General features: G+C 47.5%; 1 protein-coding gene across 1 annotated transcript in view; it reads right to left on the bottom strand.

Moving 5' to 3' along the window:
* Nucleotides 1-27,745, bottom strand: part of LOC119384060 (DNA mismatch repair protein Msh6) — a 260,639-nt gene that overhangs the window by 135,147 nt on the left and 97,747 nt on the right. The window contains exons 12-15 of the mRNA XM_037652348.2: nucleotides 26,673-26,815; nucleotides 23,739-23,798; nucleotides 8,872-8,943; nucleotides 8,625-8,820 (exon numbers count right to left, since the gene is read on the bottom strand). Coding sequence (XP_037508276.1) covers nucleotides 8,625-8,820; nucleotides 8,872-8,943; nucleotides 23,739-23,798; nucleotides 26,673-26,815 — 471 coding nt within the window. The remainder of the gene's footprint in view (nucleotides 1-8,624; nucleotides 8,821-8,871; nucleotides 8,944-23,738; nucleotides 23,799-26,672; nucleotides 26,816-27,745) is intronic.

Below are 27,745 nucleotides of genomic sequence, written 5' to 3'. Positions count from 1 at the left end.
CGAACTCCCGACCGAGGTCGGGTCGAGACGGGGAAGCAGCAGCGGATACCGCCACGGCCGCGGTTCGGATATAATTCGGATTCGCAGCCGAAATCGACGGCGCATCTAACAACTTCGAGATCGGATCATGGCCTCCGAGATTTGAAACGAGCTTTGCATCTCGGAGGCACATACACAATGAAAGGCAGTGCATCGCTACTGTCATCAGCAACAGGCAACATGGCGACGGTCCGTCCGCGTTATCAACGCGATCAGCCAGCCACGAGTGGTGGATGATAAGAATAGCATAGAATATGGCATAAGGCATCGTTCCGCGATAGCACCCCTGGTGTTCCGCAACGTGCGCGGTGAAGCGTTGTGCAGGCCTGGCGTTCCGGACTTTCCGCATGCCTTTCTACGTACGAGCCGTGCAACATTATCAACACTGACGAGACAGCGCTGTTCTTTAAGGCTCTGCCTGAGAAGACGATCGTGTTTAAGGGGGACCCGTGCGTCGGCGGGAAACGGAGTAGAGAGCGGGTGACGGTTCTTCTGGCTACGAACATGACCGGCACAGAGTAGCTGCCGCTGCTGGTGATCGGAAAGGCTGCGAAGCCAAGATGTTTTAAGAACATTAAGCAGCTGCCTGTCGACTACCGCTTTAATAGAAAGGCTTGGATGACGGCCGAAATATTTCAAGCCTGGCTGCGTCAGCTAGACCGCCGCTTTGCGGCACAGTGTGCGCGGACAGCCACCTTCAGGAACTTAGCAAAATTCTGATTTCCTTGCATGTTGCCTCCGCGAAGCAAACCGCGATCACCGACTTCTTTAAAAAATAAAAGTCTGGTGGTGGCGGAAACATTTTTCTAGTGTTTTGATCGTACTCGCGATAATTCGAACCCTCGGTTAATTCGGACATTCTCTCTGGTCCCGTGAAGTCCGAATTAACGGGGTTTTACTGTAGTTATTACTGATCATGGCTTTCCTTACATGCCGTGCGACGCTTGAAACGAGCTATCAGCAGTGTCTCTGGAACAGACGACTTCCGCCGATGAATTGCCGCCACACTTTGTCGCTACCGATAGGCAGACGTCACGAGCCTCTGCGGCGAGCGCGTTTTGCTGTCGTGCCGACTTGCAGAACAGAAGCTGCGTCGCCACCGTGCATGGTACCAAGGCTTACTCGGTACGCACACGCGAGCGCTATTTATTCAGCGAAATAATTCTTGGTCCATGGTGGCGACTTTGGCGGCCCCAAGATCAAGCTGCACATGTGCTGACGCGCCAGCGGTGCGATTTCCGGTGATAGACGGCCCCAAACCCGGGACTCTGGCGCAGTTTGGCGCAATTTTTGTCGATATTATCAGGATGGCGCAGTAAATACAATTTGGCGCACTTTGGCGCAGTTGGCGCAGGACTGGAATCACTGCAAATAACTATCAGGAAAGTGCGTATAAAACATTTTGATGGTCAAGAAAAATTGTAATGGGAGAATTCTTAGAATCCTCAGCTGATACTAATTGCTTACTTTAGGTTCGTAATAATTATACAGGCGATATCAAGTTTTAAAGGAGATACTTGCACCCTTCACATGTTAAGGAATATGTGGGCAAAATTTCATCTCGATCGGGCTATCAGGAGTACCAAAAACATGATGTCCGAACTCAAGAAGTTGCCCAAAAATGGATCTTGCGAAAAACGCATTATAAAGGTATAAGTGAAAGCTGATCTGTGCACAAAAAACGTGTTACTATTTAAGATGGTTTATTCCATCATGAGAGCTTGGCAATCATGGTTATTTTGAGCATGTGGGTTTAGTGAACTCCTCATGTGAAATGCAATGGCAAGCAGCCAGGTGACAATTTCCAGAAGACTCTAGACAATGAGCACTTCTTAGCTTTTTGGTAGCCACCTTGTGTTCTTTAAAAGCGATTTTGACCTACTTCGAGCTTAATTGCAATCTTCAGTTTTTTTGTCTTTAAAGTAGAGAAACTAAACTTGTGGAAGCAAATAAAAACAAAAAATATTTAATTTTGGAAAAAAAACTCGTTTTTCGACTCGCATCTCCCCTAAAGCGCCCCTCACCAGGCGACCTAGCGAATTTTAGTTAGACACTGCAAGTTGTTGCGAGCCCAATAAAGAGCATTATGCCACAAGAATTTTTCTAATCGGTCGGTTAGAAGCTGAGAAAAACAATAATTTGTAGCGGCGCGAAACCATGATGCGAGGAGGCGAGCTGCAAACCCTTGCCACTCGCCCCGCGTAGCCTTCGCAAGCCAAATCCCTTCCCTGCCCTCTTCGCCACGCGAGCGGAAGGATCACATAACGCATACGCATGATCACGTCATGCGCACAAAATGTCACGAGCGCATGACGCGCCCGAACCAGCCCGAGCCCCCGAGACGCGAGCGGTGTTGTGGCGGCGTTCTTTGCGCTTCATCGCTGCAAGTTATGCCGAATGCGCCCTCGCCGATCACTTGGCTTTCAACCAATTACTGAGCGCGAAAGCTGCAACATTTGTACGGACGAGAGACTAGCGGCGTGCCGCATGAACATCTAGTTAGACGCGGGAGGATAAATGAGCCTAATGAGCGCTGGAATGCGGTAGAAAATTAGTTTCGTTGTAAAGGGTGGCGTCTGCACGATGCGCAAAGCGCGAGAACACGAACGCGTGCCAAACGGAGGTAGATTAGTCTCGAATCTCGCTGCGATTCGCAGTAAAAATGTAAAAAGAAAATACACACATTCCGTTTGTGTGTTTTATTATTGCTCTCAAGTTTTGTTCATCCATTCAAGCAACAAATTACAAAAACTACGCGTCGTGTCAAATAGTCATCGCAGCGTCACGTGCTACTGCTGGCGACGTCAGAGCACAGTCGTCTACGTAGAGGAGCGACGTCACAGCACTACTATCTACGCAGGGCCATTTTCTCATGTACGCCATCCCCTCATTCTCTGGGCGCGTGGACGCGAGAAGAAGGGCAAGCAGCGTTCAGCTTGAAATTTGACCCACTTATGCGGCGCGTAGCGTTGCAAATTTTGGCAGACGTAATCGTGAACGCCTAGTCCGTGCATTGCGCTCGTCGGCTCAAAATTGTCAAACCTGGTGAGGGGCCCTTTAATTTGAACTCGGTTATTTCGAAATCCCGCATATTTCGAAGTATTTCTGCGGTCCCGCATTTTGCAATGTAAATTTGAGTGGATAATTTAAAGCGGCGGTCAGTAGCAGCCCGGCCTGGTTAATTTGAAAACTTTGGGTGCCATGTGCCAATTCCCGATTCCGATTTAGCTGCAAATTCGCAGAAACGATGGCCCTTAGGAGCCATAAGGCAATGCAATGCAGCCGTACTAATGAGTGACAAGTAGAGCACTCCAGCCTCGCTGCTGCCAGCGCAAGAAAAAAAGAAAAAGCGGTCTCGTGGTCAGCTGAAATGTGCGCCTGCGGAAAAGACGTGCTTCACTGCAAGACAGCGATGACATGTGAGCAGCATGACACATGCTTCTTTGAACGTCAGCGCGTCATGATTTACCCATTCTTTCTGGGAAAATGTAGAAATTAATAAAGGACGGTCTGATAGAATCCGCGACGTATGCGAACCTCCGATTGGCGGTTGTTCCAGCATTTGTGCACTTGCACTGCTGGCGGAGTATTGCCTGCAACACTTACTTCGAAAACTTCAATGATCATCTTTTCTGCTCAGAACGCATCGCGAATTTCGTCACACTAGTCAATATTAAATTCTTTATTTTACCAGAAAGAATGGGCAAATGGTCACATCATGACGCGCTGACACTGCGAGGAGCAGGTGACATGCTGCCCGCGTATCACCACTGTGTTGCAGTGAAGCACGTCTTCTTTTCCGCAGGCATGCATTTCAGTTGACCACGAGACCGTTACCCCCCCCCCCCCTTTCTTTCTTTTTTTTTTCTTGCGCTGGCAGCAGCGAGGCCCGCCGTTTCTCTGGTTTAGCGGCAAAATTGGGACCAGGTATTGCTAGAAAGCATTACCCTTGGAGCCGCAAACTAGCAGGCACAGCAAACGACCACCTCTGATTGCTTTCAGTAATTCAAAGTTCCTTGCATCCTGGTTTATTATGTTTCATTAATTCGAAAACCCGCTTAATTAGAAGATGTTTCAGAGTCCCAGTAACTTTGAATTAACGATGTTTTACTGTATATACGGAACCCTATATGGATATGGATATATATATGGAATAGCCATTTGTGAGTCGCATTTGTCTTCGTCTTCTTTCTTGTGTTCATGTAATTTTCTGCGCTTGTATGTCTCAGCCAGGGATTTACCTCTATTCCAGCTAAAGTGACTGCAGCCTGTTCATGACAGCGTCTTAAATGAAGCATGAGAAAACACTGAACCACATGAAACAGCCCACGCAGAAAGCTGAGGCTGAAGGAAGCTTTGGGGGAAACCCCCGCTTCGCCGATAGTGAGCGCCATAGCCGACTCGGTGGATTGAAAGGGAACTACCGCTCTCACAGGCAGAGAGGAGCATTCGGCAGGCCGCACCAAAGGAGAGAGATCGAGCAGTCGTGGGTGTGTCATTTGCCCGAAAAAAACATGTGAGCTTGCTCCTCGTAGATTGGCCAGAAGCACCCAAAGCCCTCGTACGGCTCATGCCATCCGTATCGCGGCATTCCGGCAGGAACGGGGGCGGTGTTTCGTCACTCTCAATGGCATGGGTCGATCCGTTGGTTGTCCTCGTCGCCAGTGTCACGATCTGCCCCTGGATCGCGGATGAGGGTGGGGGCCGAGGCACCCGCGCATAGGAAAGACGACCCAGCAGCGTGACGGCAGTCACAGCTACTGAGAGCTGCGCTCGTCGGTGTTTATTGTGGTCTCGTTGACCAATGTCGCCCGCTGAACCTGGCGGGCGAACGAAGCTGCGCTAGAAGGGCGCCACATGCTCGTAACAGTAACGACAAACAGTGCCTCCTCCTCACCCTCACAGGTGTATCTCGCTTTCTGTTTCTATATCTTCCTCTCTCCCCTGTTTCTGTCCCTCCGTTTTTCTTTTTACTCTCTTTCTTTTTTTCTCTATCTTTTTCTTGTTCTCTCGCCCACAGCAACGCAATCATATGGTTCCCATGAATGCTTGTCCTGTAAGCGTGCCTGGATAGCCGAGTGGTTACGACGCTGGCCTTCGGACAGTGGGTTCCCATGTTCAAATCCCGCCTCGGCAAGAAATTTTATTTCGTTTCCTTTACTTATTCTCCTCCTCCTCTCCAACGCGTTGCTATGAGGAAGAGAATACGTGTTGTGAGTAGGATTGATATATTTAATTCGTGTTTAAAAGTAACAGTAAACTGGCATGTCGCGCAGCCAAGCAGAAAAGCCTTGAGGCTGAATTATGGAGTCAATCACTTTGCTGAACGTAGTCACGTAGTCTGATGCTGTCATGTGCGCCCATAATTAGTCCTCAAAATTAGAGTATGTGCTGAAATTAGAGCCTCCATGCTGAAACGAGCAGAACCGCGTTGCTCGCGTTGTTCGATTAAGTAAGCAGAGGCATTTCTTCGATTTTGTTTTGCTCGCCGATCGCTAGCGGCAGGTCGTGCGATGTAGCAGAGGTTTGCATCTATCGTTGGATATGGAGTGTGTGGCCTTCGGGTGGAGAACGAAGTATGAGCGCAGGAGCGGCCAACAGGTTGGATATGCCAGCGTCGTCGTCTTCTCTCTAGCTGCCTCGGAGCGGCGAGCGCATTCTCCGGTTTTCGTTTTCTTTGTCCATATGCGCAACAATATTATTATCCATACCCGCTCTATTCTGTGGTGGTTACGAGGCAAGACTTCGGTTAGAAACGGCACTGCCTTCGTAGCAGCCAGTGGAACATGTTGAGCTGTGGCGCATGCGCGCAGAGTGCACGCATGCGCAGTAAACCGCCGTGCTCGAACGCGAACCGTTCTCGCTCTAACTGTTTCCAGCATGTATTTTCACGTGTGTATACAACTTCATATTCGCCGCATATAGAAAAATTTTGATTAAAAATCTTTCACGGCATTTCTCACGTTACCATTCCGTGATTAGACACTCTGACCGGTAAGCTTTCCGTTGCGCTAAATGAAATAGGTACCATAAAATTGGTTGTCGGTCCCTTTAAGCTGGGCCTTCCGCTGCCAGGGCCGTCAGCAATGGGACTGCTACTGATAACCGCGCCTATTAAGATGAAATAGCGGTGGTGGTGCTCTCTTTATTACACCCAAAAAGAGGGGACCAGTGCGAACACTGGTGCTGCTCTGACCAGGCGGCAAGCCTTTATTATGAGATCACATTTTTAAAAAAGCAAGTAAAAGATTCATATATGGACTCCTCCCATTCACGGTGTCAAAAGAAATGGGTCCTTTTTTTTTTCATTTTTTTTTTCGGCAAGCGAGATAGATAGTACTTGGACGTGCTAGTGGAAGCAACAACGAAAAACCTTTTCTGGATGGTGATTCATGGAGAAAGTATTTGAGAATTATCGGTGTGTTGTCACCGTTCACATTGCTCTTCTATGGACGCAAAATTCCATTTTGTTCTTTATATGTCTAGCTAGGTTTCCCCGATTTCGTTCAGAAATGTCCAGAAACAGAAGTAACACATTTTAGCGGCACACGTGTTGTTATTACAAAACAATGCCTGAATTACATCCCGTGCGCTGCTTGAAACGAGCTACGAGCAGTGTTTCTGGAACAGGGGATGTCAGCCGATGAATCGCCGCCACAAATGATCGTCTCCGATTGGCCTAGAAATCACGAGGCTCTGCGGAGAGCGCATTTTGTTGTTGAACCGGCTTGCGTAACAGAAGCTGGATCAGCACCATGCATGGCTTAAAATCAGGACGCACGTGCAGGCACTGTTTCGTTTGCAAAATAATCTTCGGACCGTGGTTGTAACTCTGGTGGCCTAAAGATCCTGCTTCCCATATTTTGACGTGCCGGCAGAGCGATTGTGAGTGATAGACAGTCAAACCCGAGGCTCTGGCGAAGTTTGGCGCAATTTAAGTCGATTTTGTCAGGATGGCGCAATAAGTCCAATTTGGAGCATTTTGGCACATTTGGCGTAGGAGTGGAATCCCAACATTGTGTCTAACAAGGAAAAAGAGCCCTTAATCCATTCCCATACTTTCGTTCATGCCACACCGATGTCACAGAGCCATTTTCAGTCGAGCCCAACTCTGATCGTATATTTCAATTAAGATTGAGAATTTGCAGCTGCTACACGGTAACGCAATCACCCATATTGTTACAGTCATGCGAAGTTTGGGTATATGTGCACCTGGGTATGGTGGGTCAAGGACGAGAGAGGTGAAGAGGAAGAAGATGTGCGTTGGAATTCGACAACCTCAGTGCGAACTCAAGGCCATTGAAATTACCGCTGTGTCATGTCCCAATAAACCCCTTTTTGGACGTCGAGCCACAGGTCGCTGTATTAACTATACGCTTGTTTCAAACAAACACTGACTACACGTTATCGCTTGCCGCCATGCTCAGTCAGCAGCCTTGCTGACAACCCTGATGACGTCACGAAGCTTCAACCAATCGTAGGGGTTGGAGAGATTAGCGGTGCGCCCGAGGCATGTGCTGCAGATTTCTGCCAAAATACAATTATTTGCGCTAGTTTGTGCGAATTTTCTATGCGATTTTCGAGCTCACTTCCCCAACTTCTATAGCATGACACCAAAACCTTATTTTCTTTGACAAGCGCTTTAGTTTCCCTTAAAGCATCGAAGGTTTTTCAATTTGCAGTGGGTGCTTTTCCATCCCCGAAGCATAGCTTCGCTGAGTCACTTCTTACTAAGCTTCCCACCGTGGCAAAGACCTCCAGACGGGGCAAGTGTCTTTTCTAGCAGCAGCTTACAGAAAAGCCCTGTCTCGTTGCAGTTGAAGGTCTCGTCCAAAAAGTAGCAATAAAGCAGCTCCACCAGCTTTCCACTATGGTAGTTCGCTACCAATGTGTTGTCCACGGCACCACATTCAGCCTACATTTTTTTGAAGGTGAGGTTGTGCCTCTTGAAATATCGAAACCAGCTGTTGTTGAACTTCAATAGCAAGTCAAATGGCAAGAGTCTCGGCCTTCCGTTTCAGAAGGTGGCTGGAAACAGGAACACGCTGAGAGATGGTATCCAGATGCTCAGCCCCTTTTCTAACTGCAGGCGAAGGCCTTGGCGCACCCTCTTTTGTTCACCTGCTGAAGATTTTTCCGTCGCACCTAAGATCTCATTTTTCATGAAGTCCGATATCGTTTGTAAATGCTTGAACTCTCAGGCAATATTGAAATTGGAACTGATTGCAATCGTTCTGATTCTAAAAATATGGTTCGCAGGCCCCTGGCCTGCTTCTATGTTCGTCATTGACAGTGAGATCGTCGGCGCCTGTGCAGAACTTATCTTGGTGTGCCTGCCTATCTGAGAAGAACAAGATACCAGAAAAACAGGCAGCGATCCCACGCCGGCAGCAAACAAGGTGCTATATATACTACAATAAAAGAAAGTGGTAACAAGCCCACAATGTGTGTAGCAGCACTCATGGCAATATTCGTACCAAAAAAAAAGGCAAAATTTCAATTTATCTGACCGCTTTTGTTTAAAGCAAGCAAATTCTCATAGTTTGTCTCAACAAGAACCCGCTACAAGGCGTTTAGTGCATCACCTGGATCCAGGAATGACTGCAAGGCGGCAGGATACTCGTCACCAAAGTAGGCACCCTCTCGCAGACGGCGCAGTGTTTGTGACACATCCCAGAGCTCCCTTCCTTGCCGGAGCGCCTGCTGAGGAACTGAGTGAAGAGGCCCCTCAAGCACTTGGCGAAGTCCAGCGGGCAGCGTTGGGTCACTCTGATACAGCACCTGCACAGCCCTGGGTTACATCAGGGTGCTCACGGTTATCCACAATCTCACCTGAACAGGTGGATGATGGGACACAGCTGTGCGCAGCTTGGAGCAGAAAGAGTCATCGCTGAACTGGCCAAGCTGCGTAAACAAAAGTAGTGTCTTATGAATGCTGTCATGGAAAGACCTAGTCATGATATTGCCGCATGTTTCTAGCTCTTCATTTTGATGTGGTCAGGCTTTCATCCACAAAAAACTGTTACCATCGCACAGTGCCACAATGTTTCGGAAACTTCGTGACTTTTCAGACTAAACTGATAAGATTGCGCACACAACACAAGTAGTCGGATTCATTCTGGAGCTAATGCGAGCCTCAGCGATAACACTGGAATTTGCTATCTTTCATGTATAAAAGACAATGTGTTCTGCCAACAATCCGATCACCGATGGCCAATGACTGATTGCGGCTATCAGTATACAGCTTGGACTGCTTGTACCGTGAGTTTTCCATTTCTAGGCACAAGTTCACCCAATAAAGAGTTCTGTATTTACCAGTCTTACTGCACCCTTCTTCGCTGTCACAACCACATGCAGGTGCGCAACAGACGAAATAGGAATGGAGCAATTTTTGGAGCAGCAAAATGTTGCTTTTGCAGCACAAAAATCCAAGTTTGGAGCAGGTTATGAAAAAAAAAAACTGAATTTTTTAGCCCGAAATCCCAAATTTGGAGCAGTACAACAAGGAAGGCTTACTTTTAGAAAAGAAAACAAAAATATGTAAAAACCATTCACCATCAGCTAATTCGTGCACAGTGCACGTGAACACTGTTATTTCAATAAAAGCAGTGTGTTGAGCCACCCCACAGCACAAAACATGAAGTCCACATTAGCACTTGCAGGACCTGTCAAATAATTCGACAGGCACTGGAAATGCTAATGTGGACCTGCGAACCTGGCAACCTGGAAATTTGGGAGATTCATAAAGCAGGAGCAAGTGGGGGTAGCGAAAAAAGAAAACTGACATATGCTTTTGTCTACTGTTTCTCAAGGCCGCAGAAACGCCATACACAGCAGCTCCAAATGATTGCCAATAATTTTTAAGACGTCAGCGATCATACTAGTACTTGTAATTACATGGCGCATGCACGAATGAGTAATTAAGGAACAAAATGTGCTGTGTCCCTGACAGCTAGTACTAACAGCCCCTTCTAAATCTCAGTATGCTTTTCCGCAGGAAACCAGTGTACTGTGGCAAAAGTGGCGTAAAAGCGTTCTGCACGTAATAAAACAAGCATCAGGAAATTTGAGAACTACTGTCCTTTTCTATTGCGATAGCAAATATGTATATGGACACTCTCCACGAGTTTTTGCCGCCATCTCCCGTATAAAATCTAAATTGATAACATATCCCTGTGCATAGTATGTTCTACCGTGGGTAAAAGCGCGCGAGTGCGGGCGACGAACACGGCTGAAGCAGATATCAAATGAGCCAGCCCATCTCCGTCGCTCGGAGGGCGCATGCGATAGCACCACTCCGCTCGGAAGCCTGCCATCGAAGCATGGAGGAAACGCCCTGCCCGTCTTGAACGAGCATGAAAAGACGCGAGAGGGGGCCGGGGGGGGGGGGGAGCGCTGTCGCTCGAGCAGCAACTCTGAACTTTGATTTTAAGGGCGCGGTCGCGATCGCTGGTGCGCGCACTTCCTCGGCAGCCATCAGCGGGCAGCTCGTATATCCTGCTACGTGCTGCACTCTCAATGTGAAGACCGTACAGAAAGAGCACCTTTCCCTGGAGCGGCCGTATGCTCTTACACCAACGTTTCGTAGAGTTACGCGAGATCGGATACAAAAGAGTTTGCTGCCTGCATCACTTCGTATAACATTACAATTTGTTGCTATCGCATTCATTGCTTCGTCCTTGCGGTGAAACTGACTCTCTTCTTTTCCTTCTTGGAGGGGGGGGTAGGGTCTGCGCATCTGTATTGGATTACGATGCACATACTGCAGATGACCAACGCGGCCTCTATTTCTCGCTCAAACTTGCGCAACTGAGAAAATTTTAAGCTGGTCGTGCATTTTGGCGCAGCATGGCGCAATTTTACCAAATTTCGCTCTTTTGGCTCAGCTTGGCGCAAAAATAAGGAATTGTATCAAATTGGCACAGCTGTTGCATACCTGCACATGACATCTGGTGGAGGTGCTTGTTCGTCCATGCACCGGATGCCTCATCAGACTGCAAACCCTATCCATCCATGCAGAAGCCACCAGCACAATCCCTGAACGAGCTAGCCACACGCTGCAAGGTTTGCACCCTGAGTACAGATCCGTACCCAATACGACAGCCACAGCAATGAAGACAGCTGCCACAATAACTACTGCACCCCCTGCTACAGTTGTGATTACACCTATGTGCCAGTCAGAAATTGCCGACGGCGACGTGCCGGTGTTTCCCCCTCTGGTGGCGGCGCTTGAACGGTGTGGGGCTCAACGGATCCGCGGCAGCGTGGGGCAGGAGAGGGGGGGGGGGGGGAGGGGAGAGAAAGTAGTCCCTTGAATTTAGAAAAATCAGTTTCCCCGAAAGGGCGAAGCAATAGATGCCATAGCAACAAATCGCAATGTTATAAGGCTAGCAGCTGACACTTTTGGATCCCATCTCACGTAACTCTACAAAACGCTACTGTAAGGGAATACGGCCACTCACAGGAGAAAAGTGATTTCCATGCAGCCTGTCGTCTCAATGCGAGGCGGTGAGATTCCAGCACGTAGAAAGGTATACGAGCCATTTGCTAATGTCTGCCGAGATAGTGCACATGCCAGCACTCGCAACCACGCCCTTCTCTGCTTAAATCTGCATGCCTAGCAATTATTATAGAACTGTTGTATGTATATGTGCTGCAAAATGATATGTGTTCCAGTAGTGAAGGTTCCTTTTCTTATGTTTCTCTTATGCACATTTCTGTTTAATATGATTCCATTCCACTCCTGTAATAGCCCGCCAAAAAGGGCTGACAGTATCAATAAATGAAATTAAATGAAATGAAAGTTTCTCATTTTCTCCTCGAGCGACCCAGCCCACCCTCCCCTCTCCCTTTCCCCGGTGTCCTTTCATGATCCTTTGCCCAATGAAAGACGGGCGAGGCGTTTCCTCTCTGCTCCAGGAGATATCGACGGCAGGCCTTGCATGCATGGTGATGTTATCGCATGTGCCCTCCGTGCGACGGAAATGGTCGGCTAGTTTCATCTCTGCTTCAGCTGCCAGCTGCGTTAGTTGTCTGCGCTCGCGAGCTTTTACTCGCGGGTAAAACATATGATGCGTGCAGCAATGTTCTCGATTTGGACTTTATACAGAACATGACGCCGACGGCAAAAACCCGCAATGAAAAATATCGCCATGAAAAAATATGGAAAAGTCGTGGGAGCGGGCTCGCCTTCTTTATGGAGAGCTGCATCGTCTCCGCTGTGAAGAGTTCATCCGTTGGACGAATGAAATAATCCGGCACCTTGTTCATTGCCTTTACTGCTATATTTCTTTATCGATTTACACAAGTGAAAATGAAAGAAACATGTACATGCATCAATATATCTATTGATATATTTTGTTCATCTATGCATAGTGTAGTAGGCCCAAGACTCTAAGAGTATACTATCCAGTGAGTTGGGACGTCGCCCTTTAATGCTGGAGGACGCCGCAGCGCTGAGCTCATGCAACACTCGTGAGACTCCTGGCGGAAAGGAAGATGAGACAACTTCTGGTGAAGTGATGTATTTTATGTTCGGATTAAGAGAAGAGACAAACAACGGCGCACCGCAACTATTGCGCGGTGGCGGCGTGATCACTCTTGGGACTTCGGCAGTGACGTAGAGTGGCGAGAGCAAAACAAGCGGCGGCAGCACACAGGTCTAGTTGTGATGCAGCAGCTGAGGGACATACAGACTTTTCACAGATCATCGTGTAAAGACCCAGAAAGCTGACTAGAGATGTACGACCATGTTGCCACATTCAAGAACTGGAGCTCTAAAGAGGTGTCACATGTATTTTGCCTGGAAGATGCAGCAAGTACATGGTTCGAGAATTAGGAGTCCACACTTCTAACGCGGGTCATCTTTCACAGCGGATCCTTGGACACGTTCACCACCGTCACCTGTGAGGAAAGGGCCACAGCATTACTGGAGACACAGGTGCGACTACTGAACGAAAACAGCACCTTCACAAAAGAGATGACCTAACTTTTTTGCGAAGCTGACAAAACTTTAATTCCTCATGTGGGGAGTGGAATGGGAACTGTTCACAGGACTTGTATGCAATCTGCCCAAGACAGTCAATGAACTCCTCAAGGAGGCTACCACAACTGAGAAGACACTTGAAATGCGGACGAGGCAATATAAACGTTCGCCGTTGCCTACCAACCATCCCGCAGCATCTTGCCAGGCATTGACAACATGCACGAAACCACAAGAGCAGTTGTGCACGAAGAATTGCATCTAATCTAGCCGCTGTCCCAGCCAAAAGTGGCCTAGATCGTGGACATTGTTTGCGAGGAAACCTAGCAGTCACTGGGAATCCCTGAACTGCTGCAGCCTCAGCCGGAAGTGATAAGCTACGTCGCTGCTGCACACCACGCTGTCGCCACTCCACATTTGAGTCGGAGCCCTAAACTGCCGTGAATCCATCAGCAGCCACCACTGCCTCCGCCGACACCATCTCGTTCACTCGACAGTCAGTGCTACTCTCCAAGGAAGACAGACGTTTCACGTGCCCCTAACTGCCGCCCGTTCTGCTACCACTGCGGGGAAGCTGGCCACACATACCGCCACTGCCAGTGGAGTGAGATTAGACTACGTGGTTTTGCTGTCAACCAGCCTCAGATGAATATATTGCAGTGTCTGAGTGGAGACCTCGTCGAGCATCATGCCCACCATTGCCAGGACGCTACCTCTCTTCTTTCTCAGGCGTCAACCATACACTGACACCACCCGGGTCCAGTCACATAGCCCGCACCCAAAAAACTAAGAGAAGCAACTGATGGAGCAACTGATGTCGCAATATTGAAGATCTTCCACCGCTGCTGAATATACTGTGACGAAATTTTTAGAACACGCCACTAGCCCAACAAAGACCTGAATATGAAACTTCACTGCTGGGAGGAGACCTGACAACGACATGTAGCAGTAGCAGAACAAGGCAATGGAGCTGTGATCTGACGCCACAAGTCAACCGCAACAGAAGGCAATGAACTAGCGACTATAACATCCTTATAGATGACCACATCGTCGCTTTACTTGACACTGAAACCGACTAATCAGTCATGAGAGGATCCTTTGCCACCAAGATGAAGAAAGTAAGAACTGCATGGGAAGGCCCCCAAATCCGAAGGACTCGAAGACACTTAAAGAGGCCATGACAGTGTTGTACATGTTCCTCTAAAACAGGAACGAAAGCTCATTCCTCGTTCCTTCCCAATCTTGGAACGAGTTCCCGTGACAAACAAGTTCCTTCAGTGCGAAAAGAACTTGTTCCAGTTACATTTCAAAAATTGGAACGTGTTGTTACGTTAACGTTACATTTCAATTTTTAATCAAAATATAGTGCCGGATAATCCTGAGGCGAAATAAAGTGAGCAATTTAAAGCTAACATTGAGCTACATATATTTTACGAATTTGACATCACTACAAGAAATGCGCTCCTAGATGAATTTTTTTACAGACCACGGGCCATACTACAAACATGTCGAAATGAAACTTTCGTGCTCGTCTATTACAAGTGCAACACATGGGGCACTTTCTATGTCAGTCTTTAAATGCGCCGTCAGAATACTGCGCTTCAGATATTCAAATAGAAATTTCCACACATGCGCCAATATAAATAAGTTTCTTGCACAGGAAACCACATCGAAAAGAACAATACATAGGCGTTTATGAGTGCTGATTCAATATCGCAATGTGAGTAGAAAATAGTGTCCAGGATACATATTCGCAACTTAGCAAATTCCCTTGTTCGCACCCAGCAAGAGTTGCATCTCGATGTTGGTATCCGACTGAGGAACCTGTTTTCCCGTCAGCTCTTCGTTGGCAATATTGAAGAGCCGTTCTATCAAGGGCTTGAGGGTACTGCAATAGGGACAAGTCAACCGTGGCCGTAGGGGCGAGGGCAGGCTCAGCGGGCGCAACAAGAATGTAGCGCTAGATGTACGCGTATCGTTTATTGCATGACAGACGTTATCGGTGCGGCAGCTGTCGAACTTAACACTTTCGTGACCGCGGAAAAATCGGCTGTTTTTGGCTAGTCCAGGAAATATTTTTTTTCCTGCCACAGAATATAATTGATGCTACCGTGTCGGGTATCAAATGATAGAGGAAGAATTGGTCTTTCTAATAGTTATTATTCCAAACAATGGATTTATTTCGAATTCAATAAAAAAAATGATCAAATAAAGAAAAATGCATCAAAAAGAAAGAAGGATTCATAAAAACATCAATGCTACTCTGCAATGGTTAAACATTTTTAAAAAATCGAAATATACGTTTTGAACGCAAAGCCCTCGTAGAATAATAGTGGAAACATAAGCTCTGTAAGTGCACAGACTATTCACATAAATACAAGAATATTGGCACTAGTGCCCGTCATGCCACCGCGCGATGCAGGTTCTCGACGCGGTGAAACAAAGGCTGGCTGCGCATGTTTCGGGAAAAAACTTTTTATTTCTGTTCAACTTTCCTAGCATAGTTTGCAGTTCTGGTATTTTTCAATTTTCCCGTGTATTTGTTGAAAGGAACAGTGTAGCCTGTTCCAAATCTGCAAAAATTCATAATTGTACCCTCATTTGACCTCTTTCTTGCTCATATACTGCCGAATACCATACCGACCTTCACATTTCACCATTTTCTCATCCACTGAAAGGTTCCGACGGGGTTAAAAGATAGCGTAGAAAAATCGTTCATGTGTTGCAATAGAGAAGACACGGGGTGAAGATTCTCGTGGGATGCGACGGTCGTCTTCTTCAGATCAGAGACACTCAAGAAGCCTTGAACCTTTTCCGTGGCATCAGTGACGGTGGACGAAGGCCTGGAAATATGTGTCGTCGACACCAACACCAATGCAAGCGCGGGACTTCAACGATTACCATGTACACATGGAGTGAGACGAACTTGCTCATCTTCTCTTCAGTAACCTCCCTCCATGGATCCGTCCCTCTCACTGTATGTTGGCTTTTCGAAAGTATGCATCCACACATACTTATCTGTGTGGTTGCATATCTCTCTGACGACTTTTGCGGTGAAAAACAACACGATGACGCCGCCGCGCAGCACACCGGAGCGTTGGGTCAAAGTCCACTCCGCATCGTCTTCGCGTAGAGAACTGCGTTCTTTCTGCAGCCGGCGCCAAATGCTCCCGCCCGAACGAAGTCAACACCTTGCAGATAATAGCTGTTATTTTTAGAACACACCGGATACGTTTACATCGACGCGCGGCAGCGATAAAACGACCCGAGGAGAAGATGAAACTTACGGCAGATAGCTGCTGATGTTCCGGGGAGGTTTGGCGCACTTTCGCCGTCCGTACTGAAGCCTGGCGAATCGAAGTCGTCTTCTGTGTCTGGTGCTACCATCATCCAGAGATTATCGCTCATATTAATTGGAATCCGTCGAAATTCGCCGCTTCTGTGGAGCACCGGCAAGCGGCATCGACGCGTAGTCCGAAACAACGAGCGCTCACCTACCTCACTGCGAACGAGCTTTAAAAATCTCCTCGCGGTGGAAAAAACAAACTCGCAAACAAAAGTGATAAAAAACATGTTATTTTATGTTTTGTATTGCGTTAGCTGTCCAGAACTGCTCAGAGAGTGCCAAAACTTGATCTTGAAGTCATCGATAACCTACTATCGATGGGAATAGGCGTGGTCACGAAAGTGTTAACTATAATAAATGTTATAGACCGATAGCCGCGGAGATAACTCGCATGTCGAAGGGATGCCTGCCCAAACGAAACCATCGAAGGCACCGGACAGGTGCCAGTGCAGCACGCGCGTCCACTGTGGTTCGGTCCTCTTTCCTGCTATCCACGAAACCAGGTGTCAAAAGACAGATTTGCCGATAGCTGCCGGCGGCATGCACAACAAACTAAAGGGACGATCGAGCCAGCCGCTAAAGACCGCGCTACGAGAGAAACATTCCCAGGAACTGAGCCGAAACTTCGCAGTCAGCAGTGCGCAAACATAAAACCAATAAAATGTCGAAAGAGTACGCTGCACGCGGCAAGGTGCTCACTCCCAAGGGGTAGAACCAAAGTGTAACTTCGCCACCGTTACGTTGGGGCCGAAAACCATTCATGCGCAGTGGGAGGCCACCGCGCAGGATTTCAGTGGTTAGCACGTCGGTGCTTCACTCATCTTCTGCGGCCTCTGGCGTTGTGATTGACTCCTCTGTGCCATACGCGTCGATCGACTCCTCTGTACCAGATTCGCGACAATGAGTCGCGCCGTTCAAAAACTCCGTGGAACCACGCGTAGGCCTCGACTATGGTAAGATGGCTCCCCCACTTTTCTCTATGCCTACAAGACCACAGGGAGGCGCAGCAGAACCGCCCAAATACACCCTCCCTACCCCCCCCCCCCCCCCAACACACACACACAAAAGCTACTTTCGAGTTGGCCGAACAAAAAAGTCACCAAGGTAAAAAAAATTGCGTGCCCTACCTGGCGGCAGCCTTACAATGGGGTTCGATGATTCTCGAATGTCAAGTAAAAGTTCTCCGATGTGTGTCTACACTCCAGAACGGCCCGTGATTGCTGTCAGACTGACTCAGACAAGAAGAAAAGAAAATCAGCTATTCCTCCTGCATGTGGTCGGTCTTGACATTGCACACTTCCCTGTGCCCCCGGCATGCGCCTTAAAGTGAAAACCAGGATGCAGCATAGTCAAGTGACGGCCGAGCGATAGATTCTTGCGCCTCACGCCCATCCACTCTGTTCTACATTACGTGCTGTGCGCGGGCGCCTGTCTAATGCTGAGGAACGTTTACAGAAGGAACGCCGTTCCCTATGGCATTCCTACGTAAATGTAATGAGTTACCGTTACAGTTCCACCAATCCTCAATGAAACGGTGGCGTTCCTCCATTCCTCCAAAAAGAAACTAGTTCCTGGAACGTCATTCCTTGGAACACCATTCCGTACAACACTGGGCCATGACACTCAATTTTCGATCATAATCTGTGTTATCTGGGTTAATCCTTGATCATTCACAAACAAGGTGGCGTAATTTTAGTGCATTTGTTCGAACACTTAATTTATAATTGAATATCTTTAAAAACATGCGAGCGGCATGAGAGTTAGGCAACACTGGCGTATTCATGAGCCGTGACGTAACAAGCTGCTTGCTTTGAGAGCGCTTGCATTGCGGCAAACAATTTTGTTCCCTGGTCAACTGCACGTGCAATTGACAGATTTCAGCTTTGTTCAGCTTGGCATTGAACTCGAACAATTTGCAGCGGCTGAAACTTTGGTAGAAGATGGCGGCTGAGCTCCATGCAGCACATGACGTCACACACACCATGGCAAAATGGCGGTTGCCGGCGGTGGGCAAGGTTTATAACCGCCAACTTGTAGGGCTTATTTTGCCACTGAAATATTCTTTTACACTCCATCTTCATATATGCAGAGGCACAACAGACCCTCTACTTCTATTTCTCGCTGAAAACCGCAATTCGTTCAGCAACCGTGTCATGGCCCATTTAACTCTTTTTATACCAGCATCCACATATGTGGACAGAACATATTAACAAATTTTGATTAAGCTAGCCAACGCCTTGCCTTGAAACAGATTTGAAATTCTGGTATTACTCCATACAGGAGTAATGCCACCGTTTCAAATCGATCTTAAGGCAAGAAATTGGCTAGCTGAATCATAATTCACTAATATGTTCTGTCCACATATGTGAACGCTGGGATACGAAGGGTTAAGGGAGCATGGCAGAGTAAATGGGTTGTCTTAGTTCCAGCTTTATATCTCAGAAACTGTTCAATATTTTACTCTGAAGTTTTGCGTGTTCAATAAGAAAGCTTTTCGCCTTTGCCTCATATAAATCCTATTCCGTAGCTTTTCTTACTTTTTTCTATTTGAGTACCAAATTTTAGATTGAGCTGTTACATTAAATGTACCTTTTCTCAGAAACAAAAATCGGTACGACAGTGACATTTCGCAGGTCAATTCTACATGAAGTGAAAAGACCCATACCTAAAATAATGTGTTCCTACACTTCTATCACGAGAAAAAATAATACTGTCTTCACTTCTCACGTGCCGTAGGAGAGACTTTCCAATTAAGCTTTTTTTTTTGTTTCTTAATTACAACTTACACAATTTTTCAAAACTTTTAGGTTCAGACTATTGGAAATAATTTAGTATACAGTCAACGTCCGATTTTTCGGACTCCCTAGGGACCGCGAAATCGTCCGAAAAATCGGGCAGTCCGAAAAAACGAATTCATGCTTTTTTATACCGCTCAAGCGGTCAAATCGCCACAGCCACGTCCGAAATGGCTTTAATGCCTCCCAGTACAATTATCAGGCATTTTGGTGTGCACCCAGGCTCTCGCAAATACATTCGGTACCTGCCGCGAACTCCGCTTAACTACGAGCCAACCGCTACTTGCAAGTTCGCATCTCATGATAAGCGCCGCTGATACCAGCAAAGCGTGGGATAGATTACGGCTCTCTCGCATCGAGCATTTGGAAACGATGACGCGGAACACAGACTGTGGCGGAAGAGCGGACGACTCGTCCGGCTTTCCCCGATGCGTGTGCGCACGTAAACGATGCGCACACAGATCGCCGAATCTCCGCCGATACGGAGCATTTGCTGCCGTGTCAAGCCGATCGTTTCTAGTTGTGTGCAGCACATCGCCAACTAAGCTGACGCCGTTAACTGTACTGTTGCTGTATCGTACGCGCGCATTTATCTGAAAGGGTTCGTGATGCGCACTTTGTTCCTGACCGCACACGGGCGCGGCAATGGCGAGCTGGTTTCGTCCGTGAAGGCAACGCGTCTGTGCGGCGCACTTGGTGGTCTCGCACAAAGAGGCAGCAGGAATGGCGGCGCGGTGCGTTTGGATTCTCGGCTAGATTAAATGCGTGCAGTACGCATGCAACTGCGCTAGGCCACATGCACTACCGAGCAGTTAACTGAAGATGCTTATAGTAAGGGTTGTCAGTGATTAAGCCGTACTGGCGCGTTTTCCACCTGCCGCCATCACGCCTCCGTGCATTTCCGCTGCTTATCCGTAAAGACATCGCCGCATGGCGCCGTGATAGCGGCCCCTTTGAATTTTTGGTCTGCTTCACCCCATAACGCTTCGGCATTGCGGCAAAGCTGACTTTTGGACTCTGCTGCTGTCGCAAACATGTCGACTCGCGAAAGCGCTGGTTTGAACCTACGAGATGATAGACGCGGCAGAGGTGGGCCTTCAAATAATGCCTTTCAGACCTGCAATTTGGGCAGACAGTCCGAAAAATCGGACAGGGTAAAGTTTCAGCGTCCGAAATTTCGGACGTTCTTATACATGGACGTCTATGGGGCTGGTGACTGTGCCGCGAAAGTGTCCGAATTTTCGAGCATGTCCGGAAAATCGGGCGTCCGAAAAATCGGCAGTTGACTGTAATTTGCAGTGGTGCAACAGCCGAAATAGGATTTGGAGCAATTTTCGGAGCAGCCAGAAGTTGCTTTTGGAGCACAAAAACCCAAATTTGGAGAATTTACGGAAAAAAAATGATTTTTCAGCACCAAATCCGAAATTCAGAGCAGAATAACAAACCATGGTAGTAAGCAGCGCGAAAAACAAGATGACGCACACAGGAAGGAATGACGAGAACAAGCACTGTCTTGTTTTTCGCGCTGCTTACTACCATGGACCCATACCAACTGGCCCAGCTAACTACACTTTTGCAGTGTAACAAAGAAGGCTTACTTTTAGGAAAAAAAACAAAAATACATGCAAACCATTCAACATCAGCTAACTCGTGCACAGTGCACATGAACACTGCTATTTCAATAAAAGCAGTGTGTTGAAGCACCCCACAGCACAAAACATGAAGTCCACATTAGCACTTGCAGGACCTGTCAAATAATTCGACATGCACTGGAAATGCTAATGTGGACCCGCGAACCTGGCAACCTCAAAATTTGGGAGATTCGTAAAACATTGATACGAACATGCGCTACTGCGTAGGTATGAAAAGGTGCTGCCCACGCTGCCGCCGACGTTACAGCATTCGCATGGGTGCGGGAACCCTAGTGCGTGCATTGTGCACAGCATCAATGGCAGTTTGGCGGGTTGTTGGCATTGGCAATCAGTGACGCATCACATACAGTAGAAGCTCGTTATAACGAAGCGGGATATAACGAACTAATGGATATAACGAAGCAATCGTAATTCCCCTTGAAATTCCCATAGACGCCCATGTATTTAAAACCTCGTTTTAACGAAGCTGAAATTTCCTCGCAATGGATATAACGAACCCTTTTTTTTCCCCACCGAGCATTTACTGACCATTTTGGTAGCCGGCAAGTCAATGTCTTATAGCGCGCAACGGTTTACGTCCCATCACGGATGCGGTAATTCAAAACTCGCGCTCCCGAGGAGCCGCCTGCCAACACGCGCGAGGGTGCGCGTCTGCCTGCCTCCCCTTCCACTGAAACTCGTGGACCCACCCGCGCACGTCACCCGGCCTTCCCTCTCCCGCGGAACTTGTGGACCCGCCCGCTCTCCTGTTGCGCGCGTGGACCACGGCCAACGCGGCGACCGCGCGGCGCGGGCGCGGGCCTTTTTGCCTGTCGTTCGCTGCGTGTGCATCAGAACAGCGTCTCTCTCGGTTCCCGCCGCTAGACAGGAGATGGACAACGGCAAACAAAAGCGCGATACGATTACAATCGAGCAGAAGGCGGCTATGTTGAAAGCCGTTGAGTCCGGTGTCAAGAAGAAAAAAGTTTCCGAAGATTTCGGCGTAGTGTTGAGCACGGTACCGCAAGCATGTAATTGACCGAATTCTACTCAATATGAGCATGAAGCGCGTGACTACAATCGACCTCTACATGGCGATCGAGATGCTACAGGCTGCTTGGATGTCTGTAACAGCAAGCACGATCGCAAACTGCTTCCGGCATGCCTCATTTGGCGTCAACAGCGGCGGTGACAGCGAAGATATCGGTGCTGCCGCCAATGAGGGTGCCGCGGGTGACCAAGACCTGGCGTCGTGGGACGCTCTCCTTGACGCCGGAGTGGTGCCCGACTGCGACACCTTCTGCATGTACGTCAGTGCCGATGCTGACGCGGTGACAACCGAAGAGCTGGCGGTGACAGGGTTGGTGAATGACGACAGTGACGAATGTGTCGACGACAGCCCGGAGTTGGTGAAGCCGATGGTCGATGTCCGCGCAAGCGCTGGGTGCGGCAGACCTGCTGCGCCGTTTCTTCGGCGCTCACGATGACGGTGAGGACGGACTCGACATAGCGACAGCGGCCGAAAAAGCCATCATCCGTCTGAGGAAGACACGGCAGAAGTCTATTAAGGACTATTTTTCTGCTAAGTGAGCCGCCAGCTGGTGTGCCGAGTTTGGCGGGAATAAAGTAGCAGTTCTGTGCTGTTCTTTTTTTTTCTTTTACTAGTTTTTCTCCGTGCGACGACTGTTTTTCGTTTGCGTGGCGGGCTGCTGTGGGATTTGGTGGTCAGTACATCCTCTCTTGCGTGCTAATTGTCGGTAGAAATGGATATTGGCTATAACGAACTAATGGTTATAACGAAGTAATTACGACTCCCCCTTCAACTTCGTTATAATGAGGTTTTACTGTACTCCTAGATGATGCACCCAAATCTTAGGCCCTAATGGACCTTCGTTTGCCTTCGCCTTTAGATCAAAAATGGCGCTGGTGCTGCCCTTTCCTTCTTTTCGACATGTTCATGCGTGTTGCTGTGCTCGAAGCAGCGTCGATGCACTGTGTTTCCACCCTGTCACATCCTCGCTATCAAACATCCTATGAAAGGTAGACGAGGACAAGAAACAAAGTGGGCGGGTTCGGCAAAGGAGCTAGGCCTTGCAACGTGACGATGCATAATTGTTGGAGATTTTTAGAATAACAAAGAGCTGAGCTATTTGGTGAGTATTCATTCTAAAAAGACAGAGCGTGCAAACACGGACACACGAAAGAAGTCAAGACACCACAAACGCCGACTAACAACTGAAGAGACGCACAACGGTGGAAAAGAAAGAAGGCACGAAAACTTATCTGCGCATGCCCATGCAATAGACAAACCTATCAATCCGGCACGCGTGGGGGTCTAGGTGGAAGATAACTGTTAAGACATTTGATTTCATCTTTATGCAAGTTAATTGACAGTTGGCTCACGCATGCGCTACCACTATTCTCGGTGTGCCATGCCTCAATCATCGGGCGCATTTCTTCATTTCTGTGCCAGTCAGTGTCGTACCGGCATAGAGAGCGCAGTGTTGCACCAGCATTGTGGCCGGCCTAGGTCCATCTCATTTGCTTAATCTCAAATAGAATACCAGCTACCCCTCTTTGTTTGCTGACCCATTCTTCTGTCTTCCGATCCGTTAAAGTTACATCTATCATATCCCATTCAATCCTGCCTGACGAGGTCCTTACTGTTTCTCAAGTTTCTTTGTTATCCTCATGATTCCCGACCCATGCTGTCAGAACTAGCCGTATGCAATAACTGTACACTTGAAACTTTAGGGAGAGCAGAAGACTGCCTGTCATGATTAGGGAGTGCCTATCGTAAGTGCTCTAACTTATTTTTCGGTGGTCTGTTTTTTTCATGAGTAGCCTCCTCTATTACCTAGATACGCTTGTACAGGCTCCAAGGGTTTGCTGCCAATCGTGAGCACTTTCTCTTTTGAAACGTAATGTGGAGTGAAGATACTCACGTGAAACTTGCCCACAGAGGTGTCGACAAAGCAGATGCCAAAGTCCGTGACAGTTGATGCCTGCAAGAACGCCAACAAAGCTTCACTGCAATTGTCAATCGAAGTGCACATTACACTGTTCAGTCATCCTTTGCTCTCATATTCTTCATGCTCTCCGTCACAAGCAGCAGTTGGTTCAACATGAGGGAACTGTGTAACCATTGCAATGACTGCAAAATTACTCAATGCTTAACAGTATGGCCACTAAGAACAGTGTCAGCAACAAGTTAGAAAATCGTTGGCGCAAAACAAGAACGTGGACGAAGAAGTAACACAAACAAGCGCACATTTTAAATTTTTTTCACTCGCAACTGACTTTTATTAGCGCGATGCTCATCTTCTGAAACCCTCACGCATGCGTACAACACACACAACAACACAAAAATATGCATAAAGACCTATCATCAGAACATCTCAGACAGGAAGGCAAACTCATTTTCAAAAAGTGACAAGGGCGGGACGCTGATGCACTGGTCTCCAATATACATCGCCTCTGCTAGTTCACGTGCCCCCTTGTCTTTGCTTCTTTACTCGTGCTGTTCAGGAAAGGTTCATACAAGCACTCCTTGCAATGTTACTTCTTCTTTCACGTTCTTGTTTTGTGCCAACGATTTTCTAACCAGTTATGCACCAACTAGCCTGACAGCATAGGTTATTAGTCAGCAACAAGTGCGTAGCCACTGCAATGACTTTCATCATCTACTAACCCCTCCTTGTGCTTACTATGCAAGCAGCAGTTCGTAATCATCAGAAAAAATCTCTGTATCAACCAATCATTTAATGAATCAAAACTTATTTCACAAGAATTATGTGGATGGTCTTCAGGGGCATGTGAGCAGCCATCCCAACAGCATGCCTTTTGCTTCTACGCTCCACAGGTGTTCCTGTCTTTGGCAGTGTGCCCTCCACTGTGACGAGTCTCTGGTTTGCCAACTATCTGTATGCAACCTGCACCAGAAATTCAAGACCCTAATCACGCTGAAGATCGCTGCTACAACAGCACCACTGCTTCCGGCTTGGTGTTTAAACAGCCCGCACCTTGTACCTGGAATCAGTGGGCATGTGAGCAGCCATCCCAACAGCATGCTTCATGCCTTTTACTTTGATGCTCTGCAGGTGCTCCTGTCTTTGGCCCTCCACCATGCTATGTCTGGATTGCCAACTATATGTGTGCAACCAGCACCAGAAATTCAAGACCTTGATGCACTCATCGTCACTTTCACTTGTCTGTCTGTGAACGAAGGCATCACGAATTTGTGCCTCAATACGTCACAGCTGGTGAGTGGTGGATCGACTGTCTCAAAAGCCACACTGGGACAGGTCCAGCAATTTGTTCGATTCAAGAAAATTTGGCAGTCGGCGGTTTACCATTTTTTCGAATTCAGTAAACTCTCATTAAACGGAACCTGAAGGGACCAGGAAAATGCGTTTCGCTTAACAGGGGTCCCATTTACTGTGAGTGGAGCAGAGGTGCAGAAGCCAAGTGTGAAACCAATCATATCAGGGGCAGTTCCGTTTCCATTTACTGAGAGTCTACTGTACTTTGAACAGGCAACATGTTAGTGCTATAAGCACGTAACTCGAAATAGAAGATGGGTCGTTGCCCTGTTTCAGAATAGGAATTAGAATGGCTTCTTTCCAAGCAAAGGAGATCTTGCCGAAAGACCATTAAGTTTCAGAAGGCAGATGTTTCAACATCTGATATATTTTCTATCCGCACCTGGGGAATATTTATTTTAGCAGTTTAGTGATGCCTGCAGCTCTGCTAAGCAGAACGGTTGATTGTATGCCTCATACTTTGTGGGCTTTCGCTCTAGCTTCTGTAGTTCTATTTGTGAAGAGCTAGATACATGTTCGAAATGTGCACCCAGGAAGTCAGCTTGGTCTTCCAAGCTTTCTCCCTCGGTATTTACAAACTGTAATGAATAAGTTTGTTGGCCTTTGACTTTTCTCACTCCACTTCATAATTTTGCCTCATCTGTGTAAGAGCCGATACTAAGAACTTTTGCCAACTTTCCAGTCTAGCTTGCCAGAGCATTTTCTTTCCCTCGGATTTGACATGATGTCAGGTCTTCCACTGTAGGCGAATCATGAAGCAGTGTCCATGCTATGTTTTGGTTATTACGTGCTTTCCAACACTCATCGTTCCACCAGGGAACACGTCGTTCAGAACCCACGCCGCTCTCTTCGGGAATACATTTAGACGCGGCATCAATCAGAAAAGCCGTGAAATATTTAACAGCATCCTCTATACTTAAAGCAGACGTGTCAGCCCATGTCATGTGAGTAAGGGTTTGGTATCGTTCCCAATCGGCTGAGTCAACCTTCCACCGAGGGGCCTGTGGAGGAAGAATATTTTGTACAAGGTGGGTTAAAAAAAAACCAAACTTTTGCAATAACACCTGTACTGCTCATTATACAACATTTTAAGCACTATACCCCCTAAAGTAGTCCCCTCTACAGGCAATGAACTACAGTCGAACACGGATATATCGAACCCACATATATCGAATTTTCGGCTATATTGAACTTGTAAACTATACCCTTGAAAAATCCTATGTAAAAGTATAGAAATTTGCACGTTTATATCGAACGGTATTTTTACCCGCCATCGGATAAATCGAACACCACGCGAGCTGGAAGGCGCGCTTCGGCACTCGCTGCGCCCTGCGACCTTCGCGGCACCGCGCCTCCGCCGACGGTTATTGACGTGATGGTGAGTTCAGGTGGTGCAATCATTTAATACATACAGTAATTGCCATCTGAGCACTCAGACCAAAAAGAGTAGTAACATCCTGAGGCAAGTCATTATTTCAGTGTCATGTCTTCCCAAAGGAACAAATGCAGTCGCACGAATAACACTGAAGTCAACATAAAAAACAGTTTGACACCCACCTGGCCATGCACAATGGCAAGCAGGTAAGCTAGCTCAGGGTTGCACAGCTGCCCATCCTGTGATCCAAAGGTCCGCGTTGCCCGACACGTGATGCGACATATCTCTCGCCTAACCACCCGATCAAACTTGCTTGGACGGTGCACTGCAAAAATTCACCAGCTCAGCATCAATTCTTGTCATGCCAGTCCTAAGGCTTTAACGACGATTATGCCTCAACACTTGCCTCCACCAGACAAGCCACCAATTACTCCACCTGAAGACAAGGCAGTATTTGCAACTTTCACATCCATTGTACATCCAACATGGTGGATGTCGAGATTGCCGGGTACGTGAATGCAACCACATTGGGAAGAAAGATATGCACAGAATTGTAAATAAAGCAAACACACCCGTCGCATTGCTAGCAATTGTTAATCGTGCTTTGCGATGCCTGCAGTGTTGAGAGCACAATACTATAATGGGAATTCGTCACAAGGCATGTAACTGAATAAAATCAGAGACATTCTGAGACATATGTGTTATCTTATTTCTGCTTGCACTGCATTCTGCCATGTAGCTTGTTCAGCTCATTTCAAAGCACGAAGTGGAGGAAGTAGTAAAAAAAAAAGAAAGTGTTGCCCTTTGAGACACAAGAACAAGAACCACTTGAGACATGTCCGATTACTGGCAATATGATTTTATTGCCTTTTCTCGATAAAAAAGAAACAGCGCAATAACACAAGTCTGCAAGCAGTGAATGAAACCAGAAACAAGACACAAATGTCACCTTTGAGGAGTTATGTACCGGTTATCATTCTAAGTTTTCAGTGTTTGAGCAGTGCAAGAAATAACACGGTATGGGGAGGGGATGGCAAAAATAGTGCCATCAGCAAGAACAAAAAGTGCCGGAGATACGAAGACGCTTCAGACGTGGAATGATGCGATGAATATTTTGAAATTGCACCTTTCATTATATTCCAGAGGCAGAACAATTTCCTAACCAGTTTTGGTACAGTTTGCACAGTGACCGTGTCGAGCGTAGAAACAAAGCTCGAGAAATGTAATATAAGATGCAGCCCTAGAAGTAGATACT

The sequence above is a fragment of the Rhipicephalus sanguineus genome, chromosome 2 (assembly GCF_013339695.2).
Source record: "Rhipicephalus sanguineus isolate Rsan-2018 chromosome 2, BIME_Rsan_1.4, whole genome shotgun sequence".
Classification (NCBI taxonomy): domain Eukaryota; kingdom Metazoa; phylum Arthropoda; class Arachnida; order Ixodida; family Ixodidae; genus Rhipicephalus; species Rhipicephalus sanguineus.
The sequence above is the reverse complement of the archived record's forward strand: the minus strand, read 5'-3'. Positions and strand labels throughout refer to the sequence as shown.